This window comes from Numenius arquata, chromosome 10 (genome assembly GCF_964106895.1).
Source record: "Numenius arquata chromosome 10, bNumArq3.hap1.1, whole genome shotgun sequence".
NCBI classification, from domain to species: domain Eukaryota; kingdom Metazoa; phylum Chordata; class Aves; order Charadriiformes; family Scolopacidae; genus Numenius; species Numenius arquata.
In genome coordinates this window covers 25,926,443-25,951,370 of record NC_133585.1, presented here as the reverse complement: position 1 = coordinate 25,951,370, position 24,928 = coordinate 25,926,443, and the positions used below count along the sequence as shown (strand labels likewise).

The following is a 24,928-nucleotide window of genomic DNA, read 5'->3' as shown; positions in this document are numbered from 1 at the left end:
TTGTTGAACTGAAGGAAGTGTGAAGTACATGGTACTGCTCAACACACGGGGCACTTACCACAGACGAGACAACTAGAGCCTTCTTCTAACTCCTCCTTCTGCTGCACAAAACATACAAATGTAACTCTACTGATACCACCATAACCACATCAGCATAAAAATGTGGAAAGCACAGAACACTTAGTCACCATTGCACAAATACCAAGAGGACTTTAAATGCATGAGCCATAGCACCTGTCTCCTCTACCACCAACACACACTGAATCACAACGACCCAGTACTCCATGAAGCTCTCAATTAGAAATGTAATTTTATTTAATTTCTTCACTCAAACTGAATTTTCTCATTCCAAATCTTTAGTTAAAGAGATAGTAGTTAAACGCTTAGAAAAAAGAGGAACTGCTCTAGTAGGCAGCTAGAGAAATGTATGTATCCATACAGATATGGAATGTAAATTTCAACTCGGATCACAACATACAAAGAAGTTTTTTATGCAATACAGACTTACAAAACAATAACAGTTCTTTTCACAAATATTTTCACAGAGCTCTGCACAGCAATCTTGTAGAAAAGTAGATTTGTGCAACACCAAAATAACTTATTGTTCCTTAGTATAAATTATTTTTCATTTCCTAAGAGAAAGAGGTAATGATTGGGGCAGGATCTGACCGGATTTGGTGATAGCAAAATAGAAAAGATATCGTTGCTATACGCAGAAAAGGAATATGGCATGTGCTACGGTACTGCAGGGGCTAGTTCTGGGGGAAAAAACAAGAAAGTTGCCTGCAAGTCTAGTGCTTCTGCTGCTGTGTAGAGGCTGCGCACCAGCAAACACCTGCCTTTTCAGTGCTTTCACAGTCCACCAGCAGAAGCATGCTTTGGTACTTGCACCTATTAAAAAAATACCTGCCTCTGTGGGTTTCTAATTTGAGTTTAAAGTCTTCAGAAGAGCCTTCCTGATTTTGAGGAACAATCCACATTTTGGTGTGCTTTGAAGGAGATGCCAGGTAGAAACTAGAAGGATTCACACTCGATGTAACACGAACTCCACTTCCGATTTCTCTCTCTTAACTGCACAAAACATACAACGAAAAAAGAACTAATTGTCTAAGTCTAGAAACATGCTTGAATAGTAACATTGATGGAAACGATTTGCAAAGTTTAAAATTACAATAACCATAATTTAAATTATTACCATTGATTCCCAGAAACTTCAGTGCTGATGTAGTACAATCATTTGGAAAAGTATGAGACAAAGTGTGGTACAGAGAGCACAGATTAAAATTCCCCAAACATCATAATTCATTTCCATTACGTTAAAATCGTATATCCCTCAAGGTTACGGATAAAGCTTCAGATGGAAAATCCATTTCTTCATAATATAGCTTGAATGTGAGTTTTAACCGTCTTTACTTTAGGTTTCTTTTACATACAGGGATGAAAATAGACTTCTTATTATGACTAAAAATATAGATTTTTAACTACAGAACCCAGCAGCCATTTTTCTGCTTCTTTGCCCTTCCCCCAAAAAAGTCAAGCAAGGTCTACAAAAATAGCAATTAACTTTAAAAAATAGGTTGCTTCTTCCAGCAAATTCAAGTTACATTCAGATGTAATATAGCTATTTATAAGAAACAATGTTGTGGCAAGACACCAAGGGAGGCGTGCTGTGTTCACTTTCCTTCTGACCCCAGCTGCCCACATCAGTGCTAATCTTGGTCTCCACGAAGATCAGTATCTGGTTTGATACTCGTGGTGCCAACGATTGAAATCATTGTAGAAAACCACTATGCTCCCAGATGCCATGCCCGTCATTATACACCTAAAGAAAGCACAAGGCCATATTCGTTAGTGAACCACCTCAAATTCAAATATATAAGTCAACACATCGAAGAGTTACGTCAGTATAGGCACAAGAACCCAAGGCAATGACCAACTTCAATGACCTGAAGACAGCTGGAGTTGGAAGTGCTCCAAATACCACAAAAGTCAGGCTTTAGGGGCTCCCATCCTGGGCTTCCAAGGACTCCAGCAAGCTGGATTTGAATAAAACTGCCATCTGCACCACCTCTGACAAATTTATTGATGGCGAAACACACCAAACACCATGCAATCGTTTGTATGGTTGGCCTGAAGCTACAATTGGGAGTTAGACAATGAAATGTGCCCTCCTAGACCTGCTCCTTGTGAACAGGGAAGAACTTGTGGGGGCAGTAAAGGTTGGAGGCTGTCTAGAGCACAGTGATCATGAGATGATTGAGTTCTCTATCCTTGGAGAAACAAGGAGAAAGGTTACCAAAACTGCCACCTTAGACTTCCGGAGGGCAAACTTTAATCTGTTCAGAAGACTGCTAGACAAAATCCCTTAGGAGGATGCCCTTAAGGATACAGGAGTCCAGGAAGGATGGGCATACTTCAAGAAAGAAGTCTTAAAGGCACAGGAGCAGGCTGTCCCCGTGTGCCGAAAAACAAGTAGGCGGGGTAAGAGGCCAACCTGGCTAAATAGGGATCTCTTGCTGGATCTCAAAAACAAAAAGAGAGTCTACGACCTTTGGAAGAGGGGGCAAGTCTCTCATGAACACTATAAAGATGTAGCAAAGCTGTGCAGGGAGAAAATAAGGAGAGCCAAAGCGCAGCTAGAGCTCAACCTAGCTGCAGCTGTTAAGGATAATAAAAAATGTTTCTATAAATTCATTAACAACAAAAGGAGGATTAGGGAAAATCTCCCTCCTTTATTGGATGCAGAGGGAAACATAGTCACAAAGGATGAGGAAAAGGCTGAGGTGCTCAACGCCTACTTCGCGTTAGTCTTTAGCAGTGGAACTAGCTGTTCCCTGGACACCCAGCCTCATGAGCTAGGAGACAGGGAGGGGAAGCAGAACGAGGGCATCATGATTAAAGAGGAAGAGATCAGTGACCTGCTATGCCACTTGGATGCACACAAGTCTATGGGACCGGATGGGTTACACCCAAGAGTGCTGAAAGAGTTGGCAGACGTGCTCGCCAAACCGCTTTCCATCATTTACAGGAAGTCATGGCTAACTGGGGAGGTCCCAATGGACTGGAGGGTGGCAAATGTAACACCCATCTACAAGAAAGGCAAAAAGGAGGATCCAGGAAACTATAGACCTGTCAGCCTGACCTCGATACCAGGGAAAGTCATGGAGCAGGTCATCTTGAGTGCCATCAAAACCCACATAACGGGCAACCAGGGGATCAGGCCTAGTCAGCATGGGTTTATAGAAGGCAGGTCCTGCCAGACAAATCTGATCTCCTTCTATGACAAGATAACCAGATTATTGGATGAGGGAAAGGCTGTTGATATTGTATACCTGGACTTTCAAAATGCATTCGATACTGTCCCCCATACAATTCTTGTGGAAAAACTGGCTTCACACGCCCTGGATGACCATACGATCCGCTGGATCAAGCACTGGCTGACTGGAAGGTCCCAAAGAGTAGTGCTCAATGGATTTAAATCCAGCTGGCGGCCGGTCACAAGTGGTGTGCCTCAGGGCTCAGTGTTAGGACCATTTCTGTTTAACGTCTTTATTGATGATCTCGACAAGGACATAGGGTGTATCATCAGCAAGTTCGCAGATGACACCAAGTTAAGCAGCAGTGTTGATTCCCAGGAGGATAGGGAAGCTCTACAGAGAGACCTAGATAGATTGGATCATTGGGCCAACATCAGTGGTATGAGTTTCAACAAGGGCAAGTGCCAGGTTCTGCACTTGGGCCACAATAACCCCAAGCAGCGCTACAGGCTTGGGGAAATGTGGCTGGAGCTGCCTGGAAGAAAGAGACCTGGGGGTTCCAATTGACAAGCGGCTGAATATGAGCCGGCAGTGTGCCCAGGTGGCCAAGAAAGCCAACGGCATCCTGGCTTGTATTAGAAATAGCGTGACCAGCAGAAGTAGGGAGGTGATTGTCCCCCTGTACTCAGCACTGGTGGGGCCACACCTGGAGTATCGTGTCCAGTTTTGGGCACCTCAATACAAGAGAGATATCGAGGTGCTGGAGCAAGTGCGGAGGAGGGCAACGGAGCTGGTGAAGGGCCTGGAAAACAAATCATATGAAGAGCGGTTGAAGGAGCTGGGACTGTTTAGATTGAGGAAGAGGAGGCTGAGGGGAGACCTCATCACCCTCTACAACTACTTGAAAGGACATTGTAGAGAGGTTGGTGCTGGTCTCTTCGCACAGGTAATTAATGACAGAACGAGAGGGAATGGCTTCAAGCTCCAACAGGGTAGGTTTTGACTGAACATTAGGAAAGAATTTTTCACAGGAAGAGTGGTCGGGCATTGGAAGAGGCTGCCCAGGGAGGTGGTTGAGTCACCATCCCTGGATGTGTTTAAGAGACGTTTAGATGTGGTGTTGGGGGATATGGTATAGGGGAGAACTTTGTAGTGTAGGGTAGATGGTTGGACTCGATGATCCCAAGAGTCTCTTCCAACCTAGACGATTCTATGATTCTATGAAATTATTTACCAGCATCACTGTCCTGGCCAGGTCACTTCAGATTTCCTGGGACTATTTCTTGGCTTGCTTGGTTGGATTTTGGTGGGTATCGGAGTGGGATGAAGGCCAGGTGAAGCAGCAAAGTGAAAGAAGGCTAGGAGAAGTGTTCGTTTGGGTTTCGCCACTGCTTCAGTTGGAAATGTTAATGTTTGGGTTTGAAAGCAATCTGAAGGCTTTGCTGGTTTTGGAAGTTCCTCAAAGCAATCACTGTGCTTTCCCACTGAGGCACTCTTTCTTTCTAAATTCCTTACCCTTGGCCTACTACTAGAGATCATTTAGATCTGTTTGAAAAGCCATGACCCTGACATAAAACACAATTACAAGAGTTTTTATACCATCTATTCCACTGTCTCATATTAGAGTTTTACGAAAACTCTGACATTTTAGGAAAAAAGCCTTAGAATTAAAAAAAAAACAAAAAACAAACATTCAGAGTAAAAAGCTGTCATTTTTCCATTTAAATCAAAGACTAAACATGAGATCATCAAACCATTGCATTTTGATAGTATCACACCATTTCAAGAGCACCATTTTGATTGGTTTTGTATTAGGTTAAAACGTCTTTTTACACACTGTCACTCAAACACATACATTCACGCATACCAAATAAATTACTCTGAGTAATTACCTGTAATTACTCAGTAATTACTCAGTAAAATACTCTGAGTAAATCTCTTCAGAGTTTCTGTGTCTCCAAACCCAAAGTGAATAGGTTCCTAACTTGAGCACATGTATAAATTTATAGATGTCCATATTAAATTTCAGTTTATTGACATGCAAAGATTATGTTGACATGCCATTAATTACAGTTTAAAGACTGTCTAAATGTATTTTACACACTTCAGAGGTTTAAAATTCAACAGATGTAACTCCAGCTATTGAAATATTTTAAACAGCAGGGGCTTTTTAATGGAAAATTGTTTCTTCCAAAATGCCTATAATCTCTAATCATGCTTAACAAGAAGTTGTTGAATGTTTGATTCAAAACCACAGATTTTGCTGGCTTGGATTTTTTTCAGTTCATTTTATGTAAGGTAAAAACGTTAAAACATTCAGTACGGACTTCAGTAAGTGGAAGGTTCTCAGCAATATGCTGTACTGCACAATGTAGGTATTCCTAAGGGATTTAGGAGCCAAATGTGCTTGAAAAGTACACACAAACTCCGCTAAGCAAATACACCGAAGCAAACAAAATTCTAGCCCGCAAGCTGAAAGTGTACAAATGAAATGCTAAACATCCATCTCATAAACAAACAATACTTTTTTGATAAAAACACAGCAGGACTTTTAAGTACAGCTGCATTGCAAAGTGTAATGTAAAAATATTAACTGATTGCCTTCAAGTAGAAGGAATCTTCAAGGAGGGTCATGCTTCATGTGGATGAATTAACTTTTCTGTGTTGTCTATGAAAATTAACACTTGCTTTAGCAAAATATGGATGTGTGGAGGGAATCTTATTGTGCAACTATTCTAACTGTTCTATTTTTAAGATAAAGATCTGGAATTAGGAATGTGATTTGTATCATAAGTGAAGGAAGAAGCCTGAAAAGCACATATGGGACCTTCCACCTCCATGTGACCCACACTGTACATTGGCACAGGTCGATAACTCAAACTATCTTGAAAATCTGCCAAAGTAAGATTTCTTGAATCTCTCTTCATCCCCCCGAGAGCTGAAATGCTGAAAAAGATTATCTGCCTAAATATGACATGTTAGAAAGAAACTTATGCAAGCGCAGAATTCTCATTACAATCACTGGGATCCAGGATCCACAGAAAATCAAAATCAGAAGAAAAACAAAAATGCAATTTAATTGCCAGTATGTCAGGATATATCTCTGAAATTCCTGTGAAGACCAAACTTTGCTCTAACCTTTGGTCATACGACAAGGCCATGGATCGGATTCCAGCATCACATCCTGGGTAAGCAAAAAGCCGCTTGAGGTCCCACATCTGCCATACCATGACAACTCCGTTGTCTCCACCTGTAAGCAGATACTGTCCATCTCGACTCAGCTGAATTGCCTAAGGGGAAATCACGTGGATATTTGTCAGATAAATATGTGTCGCTCTTACTCCCCCTCTTTCACTTTCATGAGAAGTTTCATATTGACAGCTGAATGTCCAGGCAGACTTGATGTCAATACAAGCTTTTCATACATACATAAATAACAATACAAGCTTTTCATACATTTACATACATAACATTACATACGTTCATAACATTGTTACGTTATTCTACCCAGCAACAGAATTAATGTTATTATATACAAATCTCTTTAATCCATTAGATGTCACTAGTTAAGTTTTACCTCACCTGTAATTTATTCCACGTTCCAAAGATCTAATATGAGGTCAGCTAAAGGAATTTACTCTTCTAATTAGATACATTTACAAGATCCAGCAGCACTGGCATCAAAATATAATACCTGACATTCCCCCAAGGGTCTTTAATACTAGTTTAGCAGAAGCTATCCTCCTTTTCTCTCTGGCAAAAAGCTGAATGATGGAGGGAACTGAAATGTTACACAAATTACTAGAATTCATTTAGACCACCCTTTCTAGATTCCTGCTCTGGATTAATAAGATAGTGATCCAGCTCTTTTCACAGAGACTGTTTCCTTTCATCATCTATCCTGAAACCACCTGTGACAAATTCAATAGCTTATACCCTGATTTTGCAGGCAGCATGGGGACTGATGGCAAATCTATATTTGAAATCTTTATTTGGGATCCAGATCGTGGAGAAAAATAGGATAGCATTGGTTTTCACAGTGAAGACTTCTTGAAAGAGGAGTCTTCAATTTATTTTGATATTTCTTGTGTGCTATTGGAAAAACCATGATACATACTGAGTACATGGAAGAACAGCAACTTTCCTCAGCTACCTGATGACTATACCAGATGATACTATGAGATATTACGATGACTGGAAGCATGAGAAATATTTCTTAAAGAGGGATTTTGATAGCTTAAATAAGCCAAAATGTGGTTTAAGAGAACTGAATTTGAAATTTCATTAAAATAAGTGATACCCTATGGGGTTGGAGAGATCATGATCCATCTAGCTCAGTATTGTATCTCCAGCAGTGGCAGCAGAGGATGCTGTGAGGCTGGCCCCTCTACAGTCCCTTCCCCTTGTGCTCCCCAGCACCCACAATCACTGGATCAGGAATATCAGTAAGCCTACCTCAGAAAACACTGAATAAAAGTAGTTCCCAATACCAGCCCCTGGAAGACTCCATTACTGACTTTTCTCACAGTAATATCAAGATCTTACACATCTTTTCAATGTGGGTCTTGGTAATTACTAGTACATTAACCCTGAAGAGAACAAAACTTCTTCTGAACCAAAGACCCTGTCCTGCTGCCGTGCAGGAAATAAGAAGTAAAATTCTGTCATGTGGAATGACATCAGCACGAGCTACCAGCAAGATCAAGACCCTTAGAACTACAGTTTGGACAAATATTAGTAACTCCTGTAAGGCTAAAATTTTTCCTAGGCTCTCCTTCTGTTTCCAGATGCCTCTTCTCAGTTCTCGTTCCGACTTTTGCTCCCCAACTTGACTTCTGTTTTTTACCTGCTCTGCTCTCTGCTTTTATTCTTGTGTGCAACGCTCAGCACAGCAGCAGCCTATCATCCTCTTCATGTGAGCACATGGAAGGGTGAGAAACATCTTTCCTAGCTGTTTGCTGGAGGATTTGCTGTTATCAGAAGGGAAATAAGGAACTCTGCTCCTATGAAGCACTATTACCTAGTAATTAAACTCCTGATCCTACCTAATCCTTCACTCCATTGCTCCTACTTACAATTCCTTTTCTTCCCTCGTTCCTTTCTGCCTCTTCTTGTCTTCTCCCAGTCTCTGACAAGTTTATACATTCGCATCTCTACTTCTCTGTTCCTGTTGCCCTTGCAACCATCTCTTTTCATTCTGTCCTTGGTTCTATCATTGATTCTGCTCCCCTTTCTCCTCTGCTTCCCCATCAGTCCTTTCCCTGCCTCGTCCAGTATCACCTCATCACGTTTCTTGCCATAGCATTTTTGTGCACCTCACTGTAGGGGATGATTGGTTCCAGGGGAAAACTCCGCATCCCTGGGCTCCAGATGTTCAGTACAGAATGTAGATGCTAAGTATTATATACTGAATGCATTTAACCTGTGATTTGTGAATCAGCTTAATTTGGGCAGCTTTTCAACCAAATACACATCTTTCACACCAGGACCAATTCATGATAAATTTCAGCTCCCTGTCCTGAGGTAGGGAGCCACAAAACTTTTCAATAGAACAATGTAAGAATGGAGGATATTCAGAGCAATGAACTCCAAACACAAGCATTCTACAAATAGAAACAGAGTGATCTACTTTAACTAAAACACTGTCACTGGAAGGCAAGGAAATTGCCTCAAGACGATAGCCTCCAAGCAAAATTCCAGCTCAAAGATTTAAATTTAGGAAATAGTAGAAAGAACTGAAGACAGGATCTTGCAAACATCTCTCTCTCTGCTGAAGTCTGCAAGTATTTTGGCACTTGCAATCTCTGCTTCTACAGTTTTTCAATATGCAAAACTTGTAACATACTGAGATTTTAAATTCCTCAGGAAAAGGAAGTTGTTGCTTTTTAATATACAGAATTTATAGCGCGTGCACCACAAAAATGAGAGAAGCTGAAACACAAAAATGTTACATTCATGCAACATTAAAGTGTTTATACAGACTGCTGACAAGCCTAGAAACCAAAATATACAGTGTACATAAGATACTGCTTCGTGAACAGCAATAATTGAAGTCAGACATAGTGCACATCTGTATTTTTTGCATTGCTGTACTCTATTACTATGATGCCAAATATATCCTTTAAGAATTATACGATGTGCAACACTCACGTTAAAATAGGGTTTCCATAATCAGAATGAATCACATTGCTAAAATTTTATTTCACACTTTAATAACTTTAAAATTAACGTAATTGAAATACAAATATATATTGCAAGCAAAATATTATAGCACTGAAAAAAACCCCAGATGATAACCCTATTCCAGCTGTGTTTTGAATTAAGAAGACAACACATACATGTAAATTTAGACACAATAAAGCAGAGTATGTGGAGGTTTTTTCCAACCATATCTCAGTATGGAAAATTGAGTACTAATCAAGGTTAGAATTGAGTATTCTGAGCTGAAGCTCCCCCACCCCAAAAACAAATGTTCCAACCACAAATTGCTTCTGTGATTGTTTCTACCAGCCTACAAAAATACGCTAAGCACTTCCACAGCACAGCCCCAAAGACCCTGAAAACTCATTTAGAGACCCTCTTAGAAGAGCACAGTAACTCAGTAAGAAAAGGGTAGAAAACAAACTGAGGTAGACTGTGAAAATTATCTAGAACTTGCTTGCACTGAGTAGATGATCATGAGATCTAACATACCACACACAATTATTAAAAAGATTATTCATTAGAAGCAAAAATCAATATGGGGTGGTTTTCCTCTCTATAGCAATGGCAGTCTCCTAAGGGTATTTTCAAATTGCAATGAAGACCGTGACAAATAATTATTTGCTACACTTATAAAATTTAGCTGATGAAAATCCATTAACCTTATGGTCATGGTTCACTTGAATTTTATACTTGAGGCTTTTACTGAAGAAATGCTATATTAAAAGGCAAATTAAAGCCATTAATCTTTAACTCTTCCACTACCCGCAAAAGGCAGTGGGTTTTGTGATCTTTTGATTAAATAAAGTATAGGCTTTGAACCCTTTCTAATACCTATGCAATTTTATTAAGTCATTGGCTTGTTATGAAGACAAGATGTTGATTTATTTATTTTTATTGTTTATTAATAAAGTTCTCAGCCACTTCCCGATATATATATACACACTTACATGAATGAAGGAACGAATGGAAGAAAAAAGTCATCCTGTCAACATTTCAGTTTCATGTCATGCCCTTCAAGATTTAACAAACGAAAGGATGCTTTTACTCCCAAGTACTCCAACCGGTACAGAGGACGATATGAATCAATTTTACTGTTCTGCTTTTCCCCAGCGTAGTTTATCTACGATTCTGCTAGGTATGAAACCGAAACAACTCTGCAACTAATCTTTCTCACAACATGAGCTTCAGACTTTCAAATAATCCCCAAAGCGCACAATTTCAGCAATGTTCAAAAAGCTGCATTCTGACTTGTATTTCCTTGGAAAGTCTCAAAACTTTGCACAAATCCCTTTTAACATCTCGGATTTTTGAAAGGCAGTGCTTTGTGACAGCCCTGGCTTACAGCAGCAGGAGTCTGGTGGGCACTTCCACATTTCAAAACAGACTCAGGAAAGGAAAATAAATTGGTTCCTCTGGGTGAAACAGCACACAGTCTTTGTTTAGGGTAAAATAACTTTACTTCTCAGAACAAGCAGACTATTTAGAGTTAAGTTATTCATTAAGATATCTAAACATTACATGGTAGATGTACTGTGATATGCCTAAGCTCCACTGAGCAATACAGTATTTAAAACAAAAACAGGTGGAAGGCATTGATTAGACTTTGAATTGCCCCAGAGCATCTGAAATTTTTCTAGCAGTTTTCTAGCACGAGAATACAAGAAAGAAAATCAGAATTTTGTTCCAAACATCACTATTGAAAACTGCTAGTCTTGTCAATAGTGTTCTGAAATCGTGGTCCGTAATGACATGGGAAAATAGAAACTAGAATTTTACATTACAGACTCAACACTTTGACCTTTTCCTTCCCTTTTTTATCTTTGTCGAGCAAAAAGCAATGAGAAGTGTTTGTCAGCACAGCCCGTGGGTAGGTACTATTCATTTTAAATGTCCCTACTTTAATCAGGCAGTTACCACTTGCCTTCTAACATGATATAGTGCAGAAGCACTGGGAAAGACGCTGTAGGTTGTTTAAGCGTAAAGCCCAACTGGGACCACTGGGAGAGAAAGAAAACAAAACAAAACAAAATAAAACCCAAACCCCTGTACATAAGTAATTCTGGCCCACAGAGAGCGGAACTTCCATTGCCTCTAGCAACATTCCTAAAGCTGTGGGTACTGACTGAAACACTACAGAAATTGTTTCAGCCAGCAAGGGATTTCTAGATATTTTACAGATTTGCTGGCCTAGCTGACAACATAATCACAACTGAAAGTGACAGATCATCAACATTATTATTGTAAAAAGAGAAAACACCGTGATATGTACTTGCTTTATGGAAAGAACCAGGATGAAGGGCAGGCTGAAAATCCCAAAAGCATTTGTACAAGGACAGCCGAAGACACAATTTCAGAGAATTGAAGAAAGATTAAAAATTTAAGCAAGAACCTACATTCATTTGGAAAACAGCTTGGGACAGAAATATACATATTTCTACTTTATTTTCCCAGCCTCAAATCTGCACTTGTGGCTGCCACAGCATCCAAAGCTCGAATGCCCTCTCTCCCCTCACTATGGAAAAGAGACCTACATAAAGAGTTATTTCTGCATATTCCACCACCAACTTATCTGACGTTTTGGAAACAGAGGCATGCTGGATTAACAGAGTATAGTACACGACAGAGTTTCATTAGGTTTTAAGTGGAATATACTGAACTACACTGGAGAATTCAGTGGTAATGGAGCATTCATTGTTCCATGTAAGTTATAAAATTGAAATAATGACGATCAGAATTCTTTCAAATATATTGACACATTCTTCCATCTTAAGAATATGAATAGAGGTTCTCATTCAAGGAAAAAGTGGGAATATTTTTAATTCAAGGAAAGTATTCTTTTGACATTTCTGCTTCACTGCAGTATAGCTGGCAGGTTCTGCTCTGCTTCATAGGTACTATTTCATAGGAACTGTCAAAAGACCTGCATTTTGTATTATCAAATAATTTCCATAAATCCATAAGCTTAAAATGCCTCCTGCATGGTTTTGGACTTGCTCCATGTCTCTTGCAGCTAAAGATGTAGAACCTAGCTGCCTGCTCAGCAAATGCCAAAGGGGCTAAAGAGCTGAAATACAGACATATGTCTATAAACTTCCTGAAGCTCAGCACAACACAAATCTCAAGCTAAGATGAAGGAATGTAGACAGAAATGCTAAAAAAGGGAAAGCCAATATCCAAACCATCATGTCCAATGTCCTCCTGCCTTCAGACTCAAAAGTAAAGAAGCAGCCCAGCTTCTCCTGGTCAGCAATTAGTAATATTTGTATTCATCAGTTCAAGGAAATGCCTACAGGATATTCCTTACTATATGAACAGAGTTATTCTAAAATTAAAACCAGTACTATTATGTCCTCTTAACTGCAGTGTTGTCAGAATGCTGCTGTTATGATCTAGTACCATATATTTCTATGTCCTGGCTATAGAAAAAGCCTCCACACAATTCCAGCACTGATAGCTTTTTCTGACACCAGAACAGATAGTCCTTAGCACACATTTGAGTACACTCACCTTTATCTTGTCATCTGTTTCCATAGTGGCTTGAAGTCTCCCATTCACACTGAATACACAGAAGAGGCCATTTTCATAATATATGACGCAGTAGCCTTCTCTTGAAGCTTGAATAAGTTTTGGTCTCAGGCAGTTTTCAGGACCTTCTAATGTTACAGGACCTTCTAATGTCCTCAGTAGATCTCCATTCATAGAATGTATAAGACATGGTCCTTCTAATGAGACAGAATAAAATCTCTAGTTATTGATTTACATGCTCATTTAATGACATCATATATCAAATAATAAGTAATGACTTCTACCTAGGTAATCACTATTATAATACATTATAATGATTTTTACCATGTTTAAGTGGGAAGCCCATGACTTTAAGGGTGCCATAGATTAAAATAAACAGATTATCCCTTAAAAGCTTTGTATTAAGGTATTTTAGAGCACTTATCAAAACTAGTTAGAGGCCTAACAGATTTTCTTTTGTGGATTTTCATTTAAAATCGGTAGTAGTTAACTTCGAGAGCACAAAGATAAATGTACTGAATCCTAAAATGAGATTTTCAAAATATGAAGACACACAGAGGTATGTGTAATGAATTTACATATGTAGGTACTCTAAAAGTGTGTATTCTCATATTAAAATTTTAACCCATACATGAACCACTAAATATTTTTTTTGCATGTAAGCCACAAGCGTTCACACGCATAAAACACAAACACACAGGGGTGCATAAGGTGAGTACACTCAACTTTGAAAAAGTGTCTCAAAGTAGGTACTTTGGATACACTAAAGCAGAAAGATCCTAATTCTAAGAAATTTCCAGTTTAAAAATGTGTGGACAAGCAAATAGGAAAATGATAAACAATATCCATGGAATCAACCACCATTTCTTACAATTTGCCCACCAAAAGCAGGTCTTTGAGTACACAAATGGAGCATATTACAGGCTTTGTAGCTAAGCTCAAAGAGCCTGAACAGAATTACTACATTTTAGTTGGTAGTTTATATATAATCTTCATCAAACAAACAAGATGGCAAATTCTCTTTCTCCTGAAACTAATTTTTGCTTCCCTTTCTGAGAAGTTACCCATAACAAACATTCTTCGCCACCCTGCCAGTCAAGAGCTGTATCCAACTGTATGCTAGATGCAATTACACACTGGATAAACAAACAAAAAGAAATAGTAATCAGCAGGCTGTAAGAGGGAAATTGAAGTTGAAACTGATGTGGAAACTGGTTGCCTCTTCTTGTAAATGTCTAAATAATCCTCAGTTTTAATGTGTTTAAAAAGAGGTTTCAAATTCCGCAGCAACTGAAACAAGGTTAGAAATAAAACCATCATAAAGTTAATAAATTCTGCCAACTGATACTATATTCCTCTTTGCATTAGGATTATAGCTTCATGGACAGAAAGAGATGACAACAGCAACCTTACCTTTTGAACCACTTATTACAAGGCCAAGTTCAGCACAAATGGTAGCACAGGTGATCTCATAGTCATGTCCTGTCAAAATAGCTCGAGGAGTTGCAAAATCACCTTCAATGAAAAAACAATAAAAGCAACCCTTGGTTACAACCTATTTCTAAAATCACTGCTTTCAATCACTGTAGCGTCTTTCGTTTCCTTGCACTTTGAGTTCATGTTCCCTACAAATCACTTCTATGCTACTGTTTGCATGTGGTTGTTCCGTACTCACACCCACAGAGTGCAGCAGCAGCACTACAGGAATTCAGCCTACGCATTTACTAACACATTAATATAAACATCAGGTGTGTAATAAAAACAAAAAGAAGTTGGAGCACACAGATTTGCTTTTTCCCCTCCCTCCATCTCCCTATTTTTTTTTTTTATTTTTTTTTTTGTGGAGAAAGAGATCTCAATCAATTACTACCTTTTCCTGTAACAAGCATATGTAACACAAGTGTCACTTGTGTCACCGAGAGGAGACACCTAGACTCCCCAAAGATGAAGTAAAACACCCATCAATGGATTTTATTTTAACCTAGTAGCACTGTTGAAACCTCAGCCTGATGTCTAGTTCCTTGTAAGATGTGGAGTTTGGACCATAATCATTATGAATTTCAGGTAAGTTTGCAAAATCCAAACACCCAAACCCAACATTAATTACCACTGCTCCTATTAGACATTTCCCTACAACAAGAACAAAAAAAAACTTTTTTTTTTTTGAGATTCTCTTTTTAATCAAACATATGTGGACACCATAAAAAAAAGAAATTGTACAACAGGGACGTTTAAATTATTCTCCAGGTCAAAGCACAGAAAGGGTAAGCAAATGCCGTAACACTCTTTAGATAGTTTTATAACTTTATTCCCAGGTCGTTTGCTGGATCTCCCTCTTCCAGAGTGGAAATCACAATGTTACTTTTGCATTACCATACAATTACTTCACTCATAGCATTTCGCAAATCACTTAAACTCTAAAGAATGTATCTTTAGGCAATGTTATCATGTAGTTTCAAAAAAGGATTAGAAGAGTTTTTAAGCAGCAGGGAGTAATTTCACTTCACAACCTATGATACGTGAGGTACCAACAAGGCAGTAAAGCAATGCTAAAATCAAACTTTTTTTACTTCAAAAACAGGAGAAGGTTTTGCAAAGAAACAGAGTAATAATAGGGCCATAGGTTACTAAGGTAGCATCATTCAAATTACATTCGGGGTTGTAACTTTTCAAAAGACAAAACCAGCAAAATATCATTAGTTTGTCCATGTAGAGGACCAGGTCTTATTGTTAATATATCACTATGTTAAAGCAGGTAGCTACCCAGACCCTGCATGTGTACAGTGAGAGACTTCCGTGGAAAAGGAAGTGTAAATCTGGGTTTGCATAAATAAAAGCTTAGCTTACTCTCCATATTTTACATTTTTCTCACTCTCCCAAAGTGTCCATGTAGCTGCCACAGTCAAACGGCTTTTTTAGAAAAAGTCATAATCTATGACAAAGTATCAAATCAAGGACTTCAAGCTCTCAAAATGTGATTTATGCTGCAGTTACTGTTATAATCTATAATTTATACCCACAATACAAAATCTGGAAAAGCAAATAAATCTTTTTCTTCTTAGATATATACATATACACTAAATATATATGTGTGCACATAGACACACACATATGCATGTACGTTATCAGCATTTTAAATCTGAAAATGCTTTGGAGCAACTTGCTGAATTGTCCCTAATCTCCTAATAAATAATCATTACAAGCTATTGCTTTTGTTTCCTATAATGTTTGGCAAAACACACTCAAACCCAGGAAGTATGGCAGACAGCTCAGAAGCAAAGGAAAAACTCCCAACAAATTAAAAGCATAAGGGTAGACTTAATGACCTCTAGGTACTTCTCAGGTGGCTGATCCTACGAATGCTCGCAAACCTCTTAAAGAAAGCCTGCTCTATTGAACTTTCCTCACATAAACACGGGGCAGGCACCTTAGAATATTTGTAAACGAACATTGTGTAGATAAGCCACAAATTTGCAGTTTTACGGGAAAATGCAACAGCAACCATAACAGTCTGATTATTCAGCAACAATTTAATTTTGTTGACCCAATTCTCTCTTCCTGTTGTCCCCAAGCCATAAAAGAGGAGTCAGCTTTGTGCCTTTAAAGCTTGTTAGTTTGTTTTCTTTTAAATGAGCTGCCTACCTTAGCAAAATTCTAGAATTCTGGTTTTATTACTTTATTTTGCTATCTTTTGCTTTCACAACTTGCATTTAACACACGCTTGCATAGATCAGCAAGGAATTAATCTAATATATATGACACATGTTAATGAAACTTTTGAAATCAGAGAAGTTTTAAATGTACAACATTGTAGTGGAGGTAATGAATATAAGATGTTGGAGTTAGAAGGACTTATAAGGAGCAATGTCTGAATGAATTATTAGGAGGTGCAGATAAACAAAATCCTTATAGTAAACAACTTCTCACAGCAATGACACTACTGTAGGCTTTACCTACGTTAGGCTGTCAGCAATTATATGGATAAAATGTAGGAGATAAGATTCTTAAAGCAAAAAGTACAAACTGAGCATGCATACTTATCACAGTCCACAGAAAAGTAAAATTGCATAGGTAATGCTTGCAGTCTTCTTAGGATTTGGACTTGACTTCAGACATAATAGAGTATAAATGTACAGGTGGCAGGATCAGGGTTTCATAAATTGTATCAGCTGTTTACTATAATACATTTGTTCTAAAGAAACACTTTAATGCCAAAAAAAAGAAACACAAGAGATCTGAATAGTATCTTTAAAGAAATTAGGACTTGAATAAATACTGTAAAAGAGGAGTCCTGTGAAAAGTCAGGCTGACTCCTTTGATAAGAATGTCAAGTATTTAGGGGTTTCCAAGCCTCTGATTTTCCAAATAATGGGGTCAACTTAAAAGCTGGTCGTAGAGCAGAACAGATTTCTTTAAAAGCTTTTAAATTGTTATTGCTTCAGAAGATTGTCATGGTTTTCAATAATGCAAAGAGAAAATTTTATTTTGTTGCTGGTTTAAGGGGCACCACTTCAAACTTTTCTAAATTGTTTTAGGGGAACCGGCTTGCAGACCTTTTGAAAAGCTGGGGAAATGACTTCAAAGGGAAAAGAGTCTTTGTCCGCTAAGCAGGTTTACGACCACTGATGCAAACCTTAACTAAGGACTGAAAAGAATACTCAGTGCATCTTTATGGAGATCCTTAAGGAAGATGAACAAGTCAAATGAGATTAAAGATAGTTCAAATTCTAGCACTAATAACCAAGACACAACAGTTTTACAGATGTGCTTTTCTCAGCACAGTATATAATAATATCCTTAGTCTATACCGTTGCTGGATTGCTACTTGAAGTTGAATGCTGTGAGGATCTTAATGCCACGTTCACATTGCAACAAATGTCGTGGATGATTTATTTAAGTCATAGGAGTGACTTAAAGTTATTTTCCAGTAATGGACAGAATACTCTACTTTTACACCAACCAAATTATTTCAAAAGAACTCTCCTACGCAAAGCTGTTTTCCCATAGAAAATAGCATAAAACATCACTGTTCCTTAAGTAACTAAAGTACATTTTAAATCATAAAATTCAATCTTCAGAAGATAAAAGAAGAGCACATGATATCATGTCATCTTACGGCGATATTTCAGTGAAAAAATGTTAGGCGTTTGGAAACTATGTTTCAAAAGGAACAGTGGGGTTATAGCAAAGTCAAAACTTTCTTCTAGTTTAATGACATCCAGAAGAAGATACACCTTACTGGATAACAAGAAATTGGTTTGTATTGCTGGGTCCATCTCCACTATTTTTTTCAGCTTCGGTGATGTTACAAAACAAAACAGGATCATGACATTTAAAATCCACCGGTAAATTCCTAAAAAGACCACTTTCTATATTTTCAGTGCTAAGTTGTAAGAGCTGAGCCAAACGTAGGAACTCATTTAAAGAAAAATCTCTCCCTAGAAAGAAATCAAACTAGAGAAACATGAGATACACTTCCTACTCTTTCGGGGTGAGATAATATTATGCAAAACATTAAAATATGAAATATTTGAGTATGCTCCTTTTTATGTTTTATGCTGAGAAGACAGTTAATTATGATAAGTCACAGACAGCCAAACAGTCATTACTAGATTATTATTCTATGATTGCAGAGGCTGTAGGGCACTTTTAAATGGCAAATTAATTATGTGATTTTATGTCAATATAAAATCCAAATGAAATGAAGCATCAGTTAACCTAACTATCTTTATACCTACTTCTTGCAAAAATAAGTGATTGACTACTTTCTCAGAAGGATACATCAACCAATCCAAATTATCTATGTAAGAAAAGTTTTCTAAAAATCATTTTGTAAATTTCAGAATTTTGAAGTTGTTTCATATGATAAAAATTGAGGAAAACAATAAAAGGTTGGAAGTCAATTAGAGAAGTACAAATGTACTTAGAGAATATATGACATTTGGACAAAAGTTCTTTCCGCAAAATGGAAGTAAATCAAGAAAACTAATTTGCTGCTAGACTCATATGTTGATTACATAGCAAGTTTCAGAGTTTAATTACATCAAAGCAATGACTGTCAATTATTATATAAACTCTGTATATTAACATTATTTATACATCACACACAGTGAACATTTAAATAACAGCCAACTGGTTAAAAACTCATTTCACTAGCACAGAAAGGCTAGCTCTTTGATGGATGTGACACCTTACTAAAGCAATAGCACACAATATTACTGAAGTATTCCTAAAATTTCAGTTTGAATAATCCCTCCTTTTTAAATATGCATTTTTAATGTAACAATGTAATCTTTTCATATTATATAGAAACTTCCTTGTTGTCCGGTTCTTCACATGGTTCACACTCCAGCAGCATCTCCTCTAAATTCCTTCAAACTATTCCCCATCTGTTCAGACATTTTTTACAGCAAAAAGTACAACCTTATGCCTGGATGCAAGTTTTGGTTTTGCAAAAAACACTTCAACCATACATTTTCTGAAAAAAGGAACAGTATCTTTGAACAACATATCATTCTATCGCAAAGCAAAATCTAAAAATATAAAACACAGAAGATGATGCTATAATGGTGCTATGTTTGTACAGTAAAGAAAAAAAATAAATTAGATTTATCTTGTAGAATTCTTTTCAGTAAATACAACACAGGGAAGCATTTACTTGTAACTCCTTCCCGCAGTCATATTGTGCAACAAGTGACTAACATTTACTCAGTATTAATATAAGATTTTTCATACGCGTTGTGTCAAGAGAACAGGTTCACTACTTTTCCAAAATAAACACAGTAAAGAAAAAGATTTAACGGGCCTTCATGAATTGGCTATTACAATTCAGATTTCAAAAGGCAATAATCCCCAGCCTCTTAATTCCCACACCATGTGCACTGCGAAGCTTTCTGGAACGAGTTCGCCCTTACTAAGGATTCATCTGCTGGAAGTCCTGGAAGTCATTCAGCAGGACTCCTCCCACTGAATACAGACCTTTTTGAAGCCTCTGGAAAGTATCTGCAGGTGAATATTCAGGGTCACTGTACACTAATATTTTAATATTTGCGCCATCCCGACTTCATAAGCTGCTACTTAAATATCAGCTTTGAAGTTGTAAAACACTGTCATTTTTGTTTGAGGATGTTCTAAAACAGCTTTATGAAGGGGCTTTTTTTGTTTATGCTAAAAAAAAAAATCTATTTTCTTCATATTTCTCTCCTGTGGTTTATAGTATAACTATTCCATTACTTAGTAAATCCAACAAAAAAGAAACAACAAATCTTAACAGAAAAGGAAAAAACCGATCAAGCCATTATTTCAGTCAGAAATAGCACTTACTGCAGAATTGTTGTAAGATAAAAGACATCTTACAACATGCTGAAACCGACCGCTAGTGGAAACTTATACAGTATTTCATAGCTTGGGCAGGACAATCTGAGATGAGAGATTTCATGTGGGAATTCAGCTTGATTTGGCAGGTTTTGATTTTTTTTTCTATTAAAATACTACCTTAAAATAATTTATTTTTGTTTAAAATAAGAACAACGCATCACTGCAAAATAATACTGTTCCATAACAGCATGTAAAAGTCTGTACTTTAGCTATTTGATTTCTTTTGTAAAGTTAATTTCAAACCAATGCACCAGTAGTGTATTGCACTAGATAGATGCTTACCACATTTACATATCGATGTAACTGGGAATACCAATGGCATACACCAAGTTCAGAATATACATAAATTAGCTGTCTTTTTAAAAGTAACTGTTTTGAAGCAGGTTTTTTTTTTTTTTTTTCAATGAACCAGACCATAATTCTAATTACGTATTGTATTCTTGCACTCAGTGGAGCACTAGTTATCTCTGTGATGACAGCGTTAACAGAATTTGGATCTAGAAACACTAACAAAATAATCTCCTAGCCAAGCCAGGATTATTGTATTGACCAAATAATTTTTATAACATTTAAGTTGGTAATTTTGTTCTAGACTATAAGCTATTACATCTTCTGCATTACTCTGTTCTGTCTTACACTAGACTTTGAACTGAACAGTTATTTTTCCCAGCAACCAAACAAGGTAAATAAATGTGATATATTAGAACATCATCCCACCACTATGCATATGGTGCACATTAAGTTTGCATTCATTTAACATATGAATATAATTCCTTTTACCACATCAACTATTAGTTACAAGTTGTAAATATAGCATTATTTTTCCTGGAACTCAAAGGTCTGCATTACATCATGAAGCACTAAATATCCTTATCCTTCTGGAGAATTTCATGCATATAGTTTTAGTGACACCTCAAGCTGGATAATGCCAAAAAAGCAGCATCCAAGCTCTTTCTCTGTTTCCAGTCTCGAAATGCATATTACCTTCACTTGTTTCTGGATTGTGCCTCAAAACTTGCTCTACAACGTTACTTGCAATTACTTACTCTGATTGACAAATTCTGAGACACAATCTCTCTTAGCCATTTGAAAACAAGGACAATAAAGAGGCTGCGTTTAACACTTTAGGACACAGTTTTAGTCAAAACAAGTATTTACAGCACACAAACTTACATGCTCATCAGGACCAAATCACTACAACTATTTAAGTGCTTTCCAAACCATCAGTGAACCCTACTGCAAGGTCTTTTCAATGAAGACCTTGTCCTCCTCTCTATCTATGACATGACTTCCTTGGCATTACATAAATACAAAATTCCATTGCTTATGCAGCACCATTGCAGATTTCCAGATATACCAGAATTCATCCACCTGTCATACCTCATCTTTTTCCAGTTTAAATATCTGGAGGCTAGAACCATCATTTATATGTGATTTATAGAGTACTTTGAGGAATGAGGCCTCAACCTCTTTGAGATATCAATGTGTTACAGTTTAAAAATGAAACGACAGTGACCTTTTGTAGCTGTATAATTTAAGGGTCTGTTCTAGACTCATGCAAATAGTCCCAGCCCTTGCTGCACTGCCTAAAACGGTGACCTGTGAAGATACAGGGAATTGTAGGACCAATTACAGCATTAGGGCCTCTGACCACTAAGCTTTCATGAGCCTTTCAAGACTAACATCAAATAATGCAATAAATGTTAGGTAGAAGAATATTTAGTGGTTGCTATCCTTTTCACAACACGTTACAGATACTGTTCTAAAATAAATACTTTTCTAAAGTAAATAAATTTTCTGAAACAAATTTTCTGAAAATTTCTGAAATAAATTTTACTGAATTTGACTTACAACAGAAATAGAAAAAATTAATATTTCTCTCGCTAAAGCTCTAGTAAAAACAAGAACAAAGTATCCCATTTATTTTTAGTCACATTTAACAAAACATTCCTGACCTATTTCTATTTCTGTTCATATGTTACCCTTAAGTTCACATTGTATTTTCTCATTATTATTTTAATAAAGAGGATAAAAATTATACTACAAATGAAATAATTTCTTTTCACCAAATACGTGAAAATATTTATATTTTAAATATTTTACTAGGCGATGCTTTGGAGAGTCAGTCCCAAGATCAGCTTTCAACTCAATGCCAGCAGATGGTGCTAAAGGATTCTTGCTTTATATTCAATATTGTGCTACTCTGTCCAGCCATTTTTGAGAAACAAAGAATATTTGTTATGTCTTCAGTTAAACAGTACTAAAATAATATTGAATTATTTACTGGCTTTTTTTGAAGAAGGACCCAAGCAATAACATAATGTGTGTAGGGGGGGGAAAAAAAGTGCTATTGAGCACGTGCAGATGTTTTTAAACTCTCAGTGCTGTACTATCATAGAGCAACACTTTTCTTAACAGAGTGACTATAGTGAAAGGCATCTATTGCATTAATAGCTGTAGCAATTCCAAATATATTTTAGTATTTGGAGGCTCTGCAAATTTTTGGCTAATATGGTAGACCACCATTTGACAGCAATTAACAATAACAGCAGAATTTCCATTACTAACTAACGTGATTACTGATTTATGGACATTTTGACACCCGTACTACTTAGCATGATAAATGCAAAAGGGAACACTGACAGAAGAGAATTTTACAACTAATTCCCAATTAATTTTTTTCAGAAAATAAGCTGTTATGCAAACTACTTCCAAATCTATTTTTTTTTTTTTTTAGGAAATAATCATTAAAATTCTAAATAAATATTTATGCTAGAAACATTCTTTAGAAATGTGGAACCTTACCTTCTCTGTTATCATTGGTTTTGAAACTGAAAATAAAAGTCCAGATCATGCAGAAACTTGGGCACAAAGATGCAGGTTAATTCAAGATGAGGATAAGGATGGGGGCAGAAGGCAAAGAGGGGTTTTTTGCTACTAAGTTAACAGCAGACATATGACCTGCTTGAAGTGAGAGTGACTATTCACTGTGTACGAAGGCAAGCATGTATGCAAATCTTCATAGAATTCAGGTTTACAGATTAGTGTGTCCAAGTACAAAGAAATTATTACCTATGACATTATGCTTTAATCAACTAACACAACCTCATCAGGTCATATTTTCAATGATTAAATCACCTGCATTATCCACTTAAATAATTAATTATCAAGCACTCGCTTATAAAAAGTTGAAATTTTCAAACTGAGAAATGTGGGTAGCAGTCAGTGAAATACAGCTGGTTTATCCTTTGCTATGATTACTAATACAATTTAAACTAATGATTTCTCTAGTCTCAAGACCATAGCTTTAATTTAATAATAATGTTAATGGATAAAAAATCAAAATTCAAATACTTATCCAGGAATTGTAGCTACAAAACCCCAAACAAAATACAGTTTCTTTTAAAAGTAGCTTGGATAGTAGCTGGAATGTTCTTCAGCAAGACGGGAAACAGGTGATTAAATTTTGAATCCTTTGGGAGATTTCATATTTTATAAATGTATGTATTTTTAAAATTTGTATCTGAGGAGGATATTCTGCATGTTAGAAATAGTAAAAGTGTTCAATGAATCCTCTCAAGTACATCTCAGTTAAACCCAACAACTGATTTTAAGTATGAAACCACGTGCTTGCATTCACACAGCTACACTAGTAAAAGCATTTAATTTCTCTAACACCCTTAAGAAAACCTTAAGAAAATATAGTTCCACCTAAAAAACAGAAAACTATGCAATGAAAGCACATCCACAATCCTTGTGATGCAAACGTGATACATACAGAGAGCAACATTTTCTAGTTTTATGGGCTAACATAAAAGAGGTAATATAATTTGGTTTATTCACAGGTGTGGAAGATCAATGCAATAATTCAGAAGAGATCACATTAGTATTAGTAGTAGTAATACAGTTATACACAGACTCTACATTTCATTAGTACTGAATACTTTTATTGGTTAAGGCCTAATTTCATTAAGCAAATCAGGTTTATAAATTAGGTATCTCTTCATTTTTCAAAACTAAAAAATAATTATGAACAGATCTGTAGAAATTTTGAAAGCAACAGAACAGTCTCTTCATATTCTATGAATATAGTGCAAGAATAGCAGAAAAGTGCTTTATCTTCACCTTGACGATGGAAATGCCTACCATCGTATAAGCAGAAGTAATATTAAGACAATTAAATTCACCACTGTGAATTCACCACTCTCCTCCAAGAAATTACATCCAAAGAAAACAATTACAGTGAAAAACCAAAAACTTGGAAGACATAGATTGACATTCACTAATCTGCTTGGCCTCTACCTAGTAGAGGGATAGATGAGAGATCATTAAGAAGGAGGATTGAAAAAAATGGGGTATTCCAACTACAAGGATGTTTGTTGCTAAGGGAATACAAATATGTGTGTAGCAAGCAATGTGGTGACAATTTTAACTATACAAGCAACAGCTAGAGACGACCTTCTAGATATGATTGTAACCAATATAGCAAAACAGATCAAAAACATAGTGGTGAAAGGAACTTACATGAAAGTGGTGAAGATATGAGAGTGTTTGATAGGCTTTAT

At 36.9% G+C, this 24,928-nt stretch overlaps 1 protein-coding gene across 2 annotated transcripts in view; it reads right to left on the bottom strand.

Moving 5' to 3' along the window:
* Nucleotides 1–1,731: 1,731 nt before the first annotated feature.
* LRBA (LPS responsive beige-like anchor protein) overlaps nucleotides 1,732–24,928 on the bottom strand; it is a 416,351-nt gene continuing 393,154 nt past the window's right edge. For both annotated transcript variants that reach the window (XM_074154664.1, XM_074154665.1), the window contains 4 exons: nucleotides 14,400–14,501; nucleotides 12,969–13,183; nucleotides 6,396–6,547; nucleotides 1,732–1,822 (listed from right to left, as the gene is read on the bottom strand). In XM_074154664.1, the coding sequence (XP_074010765.1) occupies nucleotides 1,732–1,822; nucleotides 6,396–6,547; nucleotides 12,969–13,183; nucleotides 14,400–14,501 (560 nt within the window). The remainder of the gene's footprint in view (nucleotides 1,823–6,395; nucleotides 6,548–12,968; nucleotides 13,184–14,399; nucleotides 14,502–24,928) is intronic.